Source organism: Vanacampus margaritifer, chromosome 2 (genome assembly GCF_051991255.1).
Source record: "Vanacampus margaritifer isolate UIUO_Vmar chromosome 2, RoL_Vmar_1.0, whole genome shotgun sequence".
NCBI classification, from domain to species: Eukaryota; Metazoa; Chordata; class Actinopteri; order Syngnathiformes; family Syngnathidae; genus Vanacampus; species Vanacampus margaritifer.
Window position 1 is genome coordinate 50,866,655 of NC_135433.1, and position 10,606 is coordinate 50,877,260.

The 10,606-nt window shown below is 39.9% G+C and overlaps 1 protein-coding gene across 4 annotated transcripts; it reads left to right on the forward strand.

The window, feature by feature from the left end:
- Positions 1–54: 54 nt before the first annotated feature.
- Positions 55–8,533, forward strand: LOC144042623 (volume-regulated anion channel subunit LRRC8D). Of its 4 annotated transcripts, none has more exons than XM_077555427.1 (8): positions 55–106; positions 985–1,341; positions 3,122–3,465; positions 3,541–3,661; positions 3,889–3,936; positions 4,030–4,139; positions 4,525–4,890; positions 6,967–8,533. In XM_077555427.1, exons 2-8 carry the CDS (start codon positions 1,012–1,014, stop codon positions 8,051–8,053), a joined length of 2,406 nt encoding a protein of 801 aa, XP_077411553.1. In that variant the 5' UTR covers positions 55–106; positions 985–1,011; the 3' UTR covers positions 8,054–8,533. The 4 variants fall into 4 exon arrangements, with proteins under 4 accessions (XP_077411553.1, XP_077411551.1, XP_077411554.1 ...); XM_077555426.1 differs by adding an exon at positions 392–475 and having other exon boundaries at positions 61–106; positions 3,889–4,139; XM_077555425.1 differs by having other exon boundaries at positions 3,889–4,139.
- The last annotated feature ends 2,073 nt before the right edge of the window (positions 8,534–10,606 follow it).

The following is a 10,606-nucleotide window of genomic DNA, read 5'->3' on the forward strand; positions in this document are numbered from 1 at the left end:
TTTTTACGCCACACATTCTCTAGTGTCATGGCAACAATTGAAAAGTTGTGTAAGCCAGGAGATGTGCAGGTTTTGCCAGGAAAACCGGAGGAAGTTACTCAGTTCTGTAAGTGAATGTTGTTTTTCTGACTTATACGAACGTATAATTGTATATATTCTGAACCTATAATTGTATTGAATAGCATACAGAGTATATCTTGCACTGAGGCAATTCAGTCAAAACCTGTGAAGAAAAGACCAAGAAATACACTAAAATGTGTAGCAATAGCTAATATCTATAATTTACAGTTTGGACTATTTCTTCATTAATACTCTGCTTAACCAAGCTGGTAAGCCTCGTTTCATTGTTGTGCTGTTGTGGAATGATCCATTATATTCTATTCTACTGCAGCCTTTGTGAACAACAAAATCTCCCACCAATGCCATGATACTTGAGGTGGCCTCAGCCCTCTTTATTTCAGCATATTGGTTGTTGGTAGGTTTGCAACATGCACTCTAAAAACTGTTGGGTCAAAAGTAACCCAATTATGGATCAAAAATGGACTGATCCGTTTCATGGGTCAATCTGTCCCAACTTTCTGGGTTGTTTTATGCAAAATGACCCAGTTTTTTGACCCAAGCACAGGATCTGATCAATATTTACACACGAAAAAAAATCTTGACTCAAAGTTGGGTCAAATAGACCTAAGTAGAGGTTAGGTCCATTTTTTACCCATAGTTGGCATACTTTGCATCTCAATCTGTTAGCTCTTCCATTTTACAATTAAGTAATAACTACAGTAGTTTTTATATAATGACAGTATACTAAAAGGTATATTTTTTTGACAACCCCTGAAGCTACAACACCCTTAGCATTCACCTTCAGTATATTGCCTGATCATATAGGCAAACATTAGGCCCTAATTAATGAGCCTGATCTTGAATGAACATCTACTGTACATCAACCAGTCAATCTACTCAACCAGTTTATGTGTATATTTGCAGTGATCTGTGCTGGATAAGGGAGTCTCAATGTTTTCCCTGTCAGAGTTAGTTCTGCTGGATCAGCATGAGAACAGGTCCAAACTGCTCAAGCCCTGGTGGGAGGTCTTCATGGACTACGCTGTTGTCTTGATGTTGATGACCTCAATTCTTGCTAGTACAGTGCAGCTGTCCAGAGACAAAGTGGTTTGCATTCCTTTGGATCCTCTGACCTCAGCAAATTCAAGTTATATCCCCTCAGACTCTTTAGCATTACGGTTGCCGGGTAGGACTGCAGCTGATGTTGGACGAGGTCTTCATTTGACTGCTTCTGGTCAACACGCTCATCTGGTTTACCAGCAGTATGTCTACGTTAGCCAGGTACTCTATCAGCCTTGTTTGCCTCGAACGCCAAATCATGTTAAAACTCAACGCAGACAGAACAGAAGCATACACCTGCGTAAATTATAGTTGTCTTGATATCATTCTTGAGGACCACATTAAAAGGCGTTTTTCTCTTCTGCATCCCTCTCGGTGACCAACTAACAGATCAAATAGGCTATAACAGATAAAATAAGTTTGAAATCACATTTTTCAGTACGATATTTTGATATGTATCTTCCTTGTAATTATTAAAGCATTTAGTTCCATCACATATTGCATATGCTGTATTTTAAAGGATCTTTGTGCAGTTTGTCACTTTTTTTTTTACTCGCTAATGCTACCTCTGGCCCAAAGCATAACTGCAGCATCTGTGTCAGGCTCGTTCACGGTGCGCGTGCGAGTACGTGCACGATCTTAAAGCGACAGCCACAGTTGACAAACGAAGAGATGAGTTCAAATGAGGTCAGAAAAACTCCGCCCCTCCCCAAGGAAACTGTGGAGTGTGATAGATAAATAATAAGATAAAAGCTGATAGGTACAGTCAAAGTCAAAAAACAGTCAGGGCTCTTTGTACTCATCTGGGCATTGGTGGAGCATGCATGATGTAGAAAAAGCTTTAATATTACTTTTTTTAAACTGCACAATGCATCTTTGAATGAAGTAGTGTATCTCAACATAGCCGCAAAATCTAAAAGTGAGGCTCTCCCTTCAAGTTTTTAGTCATAATGTGGTATTTCCCTAAAACCAACGTAATTCTAATGCTCATATTATCAGACAAAATATGTATTTTTGTGTGTGTGTGTGTGTGTGTGTGTGTGTTTACTAAGAGATTTAAACAGCTCTTTTTTTTTTTTTTTAGCTATGTTTGTTCCGACCAGCTAGCATAGCAGCTAACACAGCTAGCATGTACTCGAGCAAAAAAAAAAAAACTCACATTAGCATTGATTTGCAACCATGTTACTTGGAACCCTATTGATGTAGTCTAATTAGTAGGCTAATACTAAAATCAAATTTGTCAGTAAGGTGGGGCTTTAGGACCCAGATGCGGGAAGGCAAAGCAAGGAGGCCGAGGTGTAGTCCAAGAAAAAAGGTTTTAATTTCTAATCAAAAAGGCTATCTTCAAAGTACAAAATAAATTGAACTAACAAAACATGAATCTAAACATGGCTTAACAACTTAGGCAAATCTAACAGCATGACATGGTTCCTGACAAGGCAAAAAAGGACAGCGTGACGTGGAGAAAGACTTACAACAGCAACAATGAACTGACACAGACAGGGGGGAGACACCTGACTAAATACACCAACACTAATGACATAACAAGACACACCTGGCTGAGGGCACTGATTGGATGACACATGAGGGTAATGGGGACACAGGTGGAAACAATCAGGAGTCAACTTTCAAACTAAAACAGGAAATGACAAGACAAGGGGAACACACAAGGAAAACAGAAGCTAAATGTGACAGGAACTAAACATGACTAGAAATAAACATGACAAAATTATAATTTCACTTTATATGTTTGTTTTTGTATTTGTTTACTCGTTATTTTATTAGGCAATATATTTAAATATGTTTTTCAGGTGCCTGAATATCTATAAATATGTACAAAAGAAAAACTATTTTTCTTGAAAACAAAACCAAAAAAAACAAACCTATAAAGCGGTAGCCTAATTATTATTTTTTTATGTTGGTGCCTCAATTGTCCTCTAATTCTCAAATGACCCACAACCTAACTGATTATTGGTTAATGAGTCTTTGTGTGACTTTGCAGGTGTGCTACAATGAAATTTTGCCTTGGTCCTCCCGGTTCTTCCCCTACATATCGCTGCTGCTGTCTCTTATGTTGGTGGGCAGCGGCTCCTTCTGGCTCCGCTTCCCCCACACGTCTGCGCTCATCGAGCACTTCCTCGCCATCTTGACAAAGTGTTGCGAGTCACCGTGGACATCCCAGGCCCTGACCCACGCTGCTCAACAGGAGAACCTCCGAGACAAAGAAGTGCCACAAGAGAGACAAGGAGCAGCACGACCTCTTCCCTCTTCCTCCTCACCCCTGCCGAGTGGCCCGAGCCTAAATTTGAGAGTTGAATCGAACCCATGCAGGACGATTTTGAAATGGTGAGATTCTCCCACACCTCCTTCCAGTCACTCCAATGATGTGTCCGCTAGGCTTACCAGTTCCTCGGTCCACAGCCCTCCTCCTCTCAAGCAAAGAATCAGTCTGGATAAAAGCGATGGTGAGGAGGCCAGGGCCCTGTTTGAACGGGTCAGGAGATTTAGATCCCACTGTGAAAGCTCAGATGTCATTTACAAGGTCAGAAAGCAATTAGCATATGTTATTTAATCTCTGCTTACAACAATAACATTAATATTTAGGCCGGTGGTCAATCAGTTAGCACGTGGCACACAGTTTTTGCGGTGGTGGGTTCAAATCTGGGCTCTGGCCTTCTGAACCCACCACCTCCAAACTGTGAGGTGAATGTGACTCCTCCCCCATGCCGCCACATTTATAAGAATATTATACCTTTTTTTTGCCCCTAGGTGTACTTGGCCCAGACTATATTCAAACTGCTGATGGTAACTCTGATTGTGAGTTACACCGTCCCTCTTCTCAACTCGTTTTCCTTCACCCACGTGTGTGACGCTGATGTGCAGTCCTTGGTGGGCTACGCTACCTTTCAGTGTATCCACGTGCTCTCGTCCTTCCTGCGCAAACTGCTGTTGACCTACTTGACCTTATTGGGACTGTACGGCCTGCTTAACATTTACACCCTTGGCTGGGTTTTGTGCAAGTGGGTCTTTTTATTAATTTATAGTAAACTTGTTAAAATGTTAAAATACATACAAATATGAAATTAAAATAAAATAAAATTCAACTTAAAAAAGTAATTAAAAACATTATATAGTATTATATACCGTAAAAAGTATGTGCATACTTTGTTCATTGTATTATATTCAGGACATAAGCAGTAGTTTTGGTTTGTCTGTCTCACAGTCCTGAGTTTAGTAGTTTGTAAATGGTTCAGTTTTTACAACATTTTTTAGAATGACACACAAAAAAGCATTTTGGTTCACAGACATTTAAAGTTAAATTGTCTTTGTCAAAAGTGTTATTTTTGGTCAGATTGTGATTTGCGACGCCTAACTCTATTTTTCATCTGATTTTGTTTGGTCTAGCTCTCTCTGCGAGTATCCCTTCCATTTGCTGAAGGAGACGAGGTTCCTGAGAGACATGCCTGTGCTGAGGAATGACCTGGCCTTTCTTTTACATATGTTAGACCAGTACGATCCTTTGCTGGTTCAGCGCCTCTTTGTTTTTCTCTGTCCTGTCAGTGAGAGTCCTTTGCTAGAGACATGTTTGGGAGAGGACAGTCTACATGCCTTGACTACTTCCGACCTCTGTGATCGCTCCTGTCTACATCTGGTCGCCCTTCCTCAACTTCCTCCTGCACTCTTCACACTCAGCCACCTTCAAGTCCTCAAACTGGAGCTCATCGCAGATGCTCGGTTTACAGTGCAGATGTCCAACATGACCTCACTCAGGTGAATGCATATCAACACGACAAATTGCCATTTCCACCAAGTCCCAATGCTTAAATGTTGATAAAACAAATTAAAGTGGAAGTCAACCGTGAACATTTCTTGACAATAATATGTCATATGTGACCTCACTTGTCTAAACATAACATTCTGATTAATATTACATTTGTGGAATATGAGTTATGCAGAAAAATCAAGCCGTTTTTTTATCCATCTCGGGGGCAGCCATTTTGCCACTTGCTGTCGGCTGAAGATGACATCAATCAGCTGTGATTGGTTGTTACCTGAGACCTGAGCAACTGTGATGTCATTTTCACTCAACAGCAAGTGGCAAAATGGCCGCCTTCCGATATTGATAAAAACTACTGGACTTTGCTGCTTAACCCTATGAAGCCTGAACCATGAAATATATGAGAGAAAATTCTGATTCTTTGTAAATAAAGTATTTATTGGTCATTTTGAACAAACTTTTTTTTTTTATCAACTTCCACATATGACTTTTGATTTGTGTCATATTTGATACATCTGGTCACAATGCTTTAAATCTATACATTTATAACTGTCAAAAATATAATAATAAACAGACATATTAATATTTTCAAAAATCAGAAAGAACATTTCCCCATATTTATAAGTATAGGTGTCTTAAGGTTGCTGGAAAAGCCATCAGCTGGGTGATACTGACTTTAATGGATTATCCGTGCAATGCATGTGTCACATCATATACAAACCCAATCTCAAAAAAGTTGGGACTGTTAGCAATAAGAGGCTGGAAAAGTCAATTGCACTTATAAAAAAAAAAAACAGCTGGAAGACCAGTTACCGCTAATGAGTGGCAGTGTCTCTCAGAAGCCAAGATGGGTAGAGAATCATCCATTCCTCCAATGTTGCGCACAAAGATAGTGGAGAAATATCAGAAAGCTTGAAGTAATCATCATCTACAGTGCTTGACATCATCCAAAGATTCAGAGAATCTGGAACAATCTGTGTGTGTAAGGCTCAAGGCCGAAAAATCCTACTGGATGCCCATGATCTTCGGGCCCTTAAACGGCACTGCACCGCAAACACGAATGCGCACTGGAAGGGAAATCACAGAAAGGGCTCAGTAATATTTCCAGAAAATATTGTGGGTGAACACAAGGACAACCCAAGTTGTTATCAGCACTCAGTTTATAAGCCTGCATGAGTGCGTGTGGCATTGGCAGCGTCCCCATCTGGAAAGGCATCGTCAATGCAGAAAGGTATATTGAGATTGGAGAACAACATTATGCTCCCATCCAAACATCATCACTTTCAGAGATTTCTCAACACGTTAATGCCAGACCACATGCAGCGTCAATTACAACATCATGGCTGCATAGGAAAAGGATCCGGGTATTGAAATTGCCAGCCTGCAGTCCACTTCTTTCACTTCTAGAGCACATTTGCCGCATCGTAAAGAGGAAGGTGAAACAAAGAAAGCCCAAGACAGTTGAACAGTTCGAGAGACGCGTGCTAGACAAGAATGGGACAGCATTCCTATTTCGAAACTTGTCTCCTCGATCCCCAGACTGTTGTAAGAAGAAGAGGGGATGCCTTACAGTGGTGAAAATTGCCTTGTCCCAACTTTTTGGAGATTTGTTGGCACCATGGAATTTAAAATCAATATAGTTTTCCCTTAAAACGATACATTTTCTCAGTTTAAACTTTTGACCTGTTCTCTATGTTCTATTCTGAACAAAATATTGAAATTTGGCACTTCCACATAATTGCATTCAGTTTTTATTCACAATTTGTATAGTGTCCCAACTTTTTGGGAATTGGGTTTTTACGTCAGGGTTTTAATGGGGGAGGGGGAAATATTATACTCAATCAAATAGAGGGCTCAAAATGTATTGTATTTAATAAAATAAGAACTAAAGACTGACATTGTAATCCCCAAATACTATAGAAAAAATGCTGCAATATATCAAATATGGTCAAGGATGATGAAATGGATGATCTTAGACACAACTAATACTGTATTAATTGTGTCTAATTCCAATCAATGCAACCAAGGTGTGTTGCATTTAACACATGATTTTATTATTACTACAACAGGGAGCTCCACCTCTGCCAGTGCACAGCAACAGTAGAGCCCGGCGCCCTTCAAGTCCTCCAAGAACGTCTTGAAGTCCTCAACATCACCTTCACCCACTCATCAGAGATCCCAAGCTGGGTGGTCTCCCTCCACAGCCTCCGTGAGCTTCACCTATCTGGTCGCTTTGGTCGCAACTGGCCCCTCGGGAGCCTCCAAAACTTGCGTCGCCTCCGCGCGCTGGTGATTCACGGCATGTTTCAGCGGGTCCCCGCGGTGCTGCATGAGGTGGCTGGCAGCTTGGTGAGGTTGGAGATTGGTAACGAAGGCACCAGACTGCTTGGAGTGTCGGGCCTGAAGCGGATGGTCGAGCTATCAGAGCTGCAGCTGCGGGGCTGTCAGCTTTCACGTTTGCCATCTGCCCTCCAAGCTCTAACCAAACTACGGGCTCTGGACATGGACACTAATAGGCTGAAAACGCTTGAGGAATTGTTTAGTCTAGCTCACCTCGATTGTCTGTGTTGCCTCCGACTTCCCAATAACTACATTGGAACACTACCTGTCTGTATTGGGGGACTACAGGGCCTTGAAGTCCTTGATCTGTGCAACAACCAAGTCCAGGATATTCCTTTGGAACTCTTCTCTCTTTGCAAACTTCAAAAGCTGCTGTTGGCTGGGAACCTGCTTCAGACGCTGCCTGCTGAGGTGAAATCGTTACAGCGGCTCACAGAGTTCGACATCAGTAAGAACAGGCTCCAGAGTCTGCCTCCAGAGTTATTCAGTAACTGTCTAAAGCTTTGCCTTTTAAATGTATCACACAATTCTTTACAATCATTACCAAATGAGATTTCATCCTTACGTCAACTGTGCAAGTTGGACCTGCGTGATAACAATCTGCATGAACTTCCCGCTGAATTGGGCCGCTGCTCAGGTTTACGTGGAGGTGGTGTCCTGGTGGAATACAATCTTTTTCTCTCATTGCCTCCACGTGTGAGGGACTTTTTGAGCCATTCTTGCTGCTCGGGGTCAATTGAGTCAGATTTGGAGGATTTTCCACATTTTTCTCCTTCACAGTGGCGATTCTCAACAGCTACGGAATCACAGATATGAGATGAAAGAAAACATATCAGTTTTCTGTAGCGCATGTTCTCATCAGTCAGGGGTAAACAGTAGGGGTGGTAATCTTTGAATGTCTCACGATTCGATTCAGAATCGATTTTCGATTAGGGGCGATTTTTGATTCAAAATGATTTGATTGACAATGATTTTTGCTTCAATTTATAGATGTTCAAGGAATCGTAATGATTTACTCCAGTCTGACTCGCTAATGCTAATTAGTGCGCTACTCGCGACACTTTTATCACTTAGAAGAACGACTACACATTGCAAAAAAACAACTTTTATTGGAATAACGTGATTGTGACTTTTTCCTTCTTCTCTCTAATGTGGCTACAATTTAACAGTGTATCAGACTGCATGGAACCACACTGCCCCTAAGTGGCCAAATCGGGTACAACATGAACAGCACTCCCAATAAAGGCACACACAAACAAAGGGAAGACAATATAAAATAATTAAATAAAATCGATTTTGGGACATTTAAAACCGATTCTGAATCGTACTAAATAAGAATCGCAATTCTTATGAGAATCGATTTTTTTGGCACACTAGTAAACAGGAGCCTGTCTTAGCTGACTAATTAGAAAGAGACAAGGTACAACCTGGACTAGTTGCCAGTCAATTATAAATGGACAACGAAATATTGACAATCATTTTTGCACCTATGAACAATGTAGAGTCTTCACTGAAAATGTACTAACTGCTACTACACTGCTGCATTGAAAATTTAACTACTGAAAGTATTCTTTTTGGTTAGCTACGGCGAGAGTAGGATTTTAGTACAGCTCAGATCAAGAGCTTTTGCCATGTTTATGTAAAAGCTCTCCAAATCACAAACTATCTTAAATTACAATAAGCAACAAACGGCAACATCAAACCAATTTATACTGATTTATACATTTGTGAATGTTTTTTGACCTGTTTAACCTATATTGAGGCTGATTCATTTTTTTTTTCATGTACCAATGCATTTACATCTTTTAAATCAAAATCAGTTTTCTGATTCCAAACAGTTTTTGTTACACCGCTACTATCTGCAGATTGAGATGTAAATTGAACTATTATTTTTTTCACCCTAGTGAGGATAAGCAGTTTAGAAAATGGATAGATGCACATTTGACTATTTTTTTTTATTCATGTTGTATTCTGTCTTTTTTAATGTCAATGTGGAGAGTTGTCCCCGTGTTCATTTAGACAATGTGCAATTTTTCCCCGTTTGTATAAAAATTATTTTGCAATCAGAGAATGTCACAGTGTATATTATATGTGTTGTTAACGTGATGCTTTCAATCTTAGCAAGCACATATTTCCTGGTCAAATTCTAAATTGTCTTTCACTTGTATAGAGCTTTTATATCTACACTCAAGGTACGCAAATAACTTTATCACTGATATTCATTATTCAATATCAGGAGCTAGTGGTTCAGGACTTGCTGAAGGACACTTGGGCATGGCCACAGGGTCACAGGATCGAATCCAATCCTTTAGGTTGGAAGACAACCACTCAACCACTTGAACCCATACTACCAATTGTGTTAATAAATCACTAATGAGAGTCTCGTGTTATGAAGTGGTTTTATAGTTGTTGAGAACTTCTTGCCCAATATTAATATTTGATATTCTATAAAATATGTTGGTAAACTTTTAACTGGTTTTAACTGTGGCTGTTGAAATATTTTAACATAGCAAATACATTCACCAACTCACAATGCCCTTTTGCAGCTGTGCATGCAGGCTGTAAGATTTTCGTACTACGTGACTGTAGGGTAGTAGTTTCAGTCAAGTTGTTGTTACATCGTCAAAACTGGGCTTTATGTGGAAGTAAATTATTTTTTTATTTTTTACAATAATATGTTGTATATGCCCCTTCTATTTCTAAACACGGGGTTCTAATTAATATTGTGCTTGTGAGAAACTGTATAAGTAAAGCAGCAAAATCTACCTGTTTTTTATCCATCCCAGGAGGTGTTCCATAATTTTGCTATTTGCTGTCAACTGAAAATTACATAACAGTTCAGGGCTCAGGAATGTAACGGCCAATCATGGCTCCCTTTCATAAAAAAAGATAAGATGTGATTGTTTTTTTTGTTTTTTTTGTTTGCCCTGAGCAACTGTGATGTCATTTTCAGTTAACAGCAAATGGCAAAATTACGGAACACCTTCTGGGATGGACTGAACGTAGAATATTCCATTTCGAATCGCTACTGCCACCTGCTGACAAAAAATGAAAACGGCACATACCGTTTTTCACATACACACCACGCACATTACGTCACATCCCCAGGCAGAGCGCGGGAAATTCTAACCCGAATCCAGTCTGAAAACTATTGACACACACACAGCTAAGGTGTTATTCTACTAATTAGAAGGCATTTCGCTCATAAATGGTCAAATAAAAAGCTTATTGTAAAGTTATTGGGGGGGGGGGGGTCCATATTGATGTTGCAACTTTATGGTCACTGTATTAAAGTTGGTAGCCTAAACGTTTCAAAACAAATATTAGAAGAAGCGCTATATTTATTTTAATAAAATTTGCTGAAGCTAG

What these genes read in the sequence shown, in the direction of transcription:
- LOC144042623 (XM_077555425.1), top strand. Translation starts at nt 1,012, where the DNA reads ATGTTTTCCCTGTCAGAGTTAGTTCTGCTGGATCAGCATGAGAACAGG. An exon ending in AGTATGTCTACGTTAGCCAG is followed by an intron (nt 1,342 to 3,121) that starts GTACTCTATCAG and finishes GTGACTTTGCAG; the next exon opens with GTGTGCTACAATGAAATTTT. An exon ending in GCTCAGATGTCATTTACAAG is followed by an intron (nt 3,662 to 3,888) that starts GTCAGAAAGCAA and finishes TTTTGCCCCTAG; the next exon opens with GTGTACTTGGCCCAGACTAT.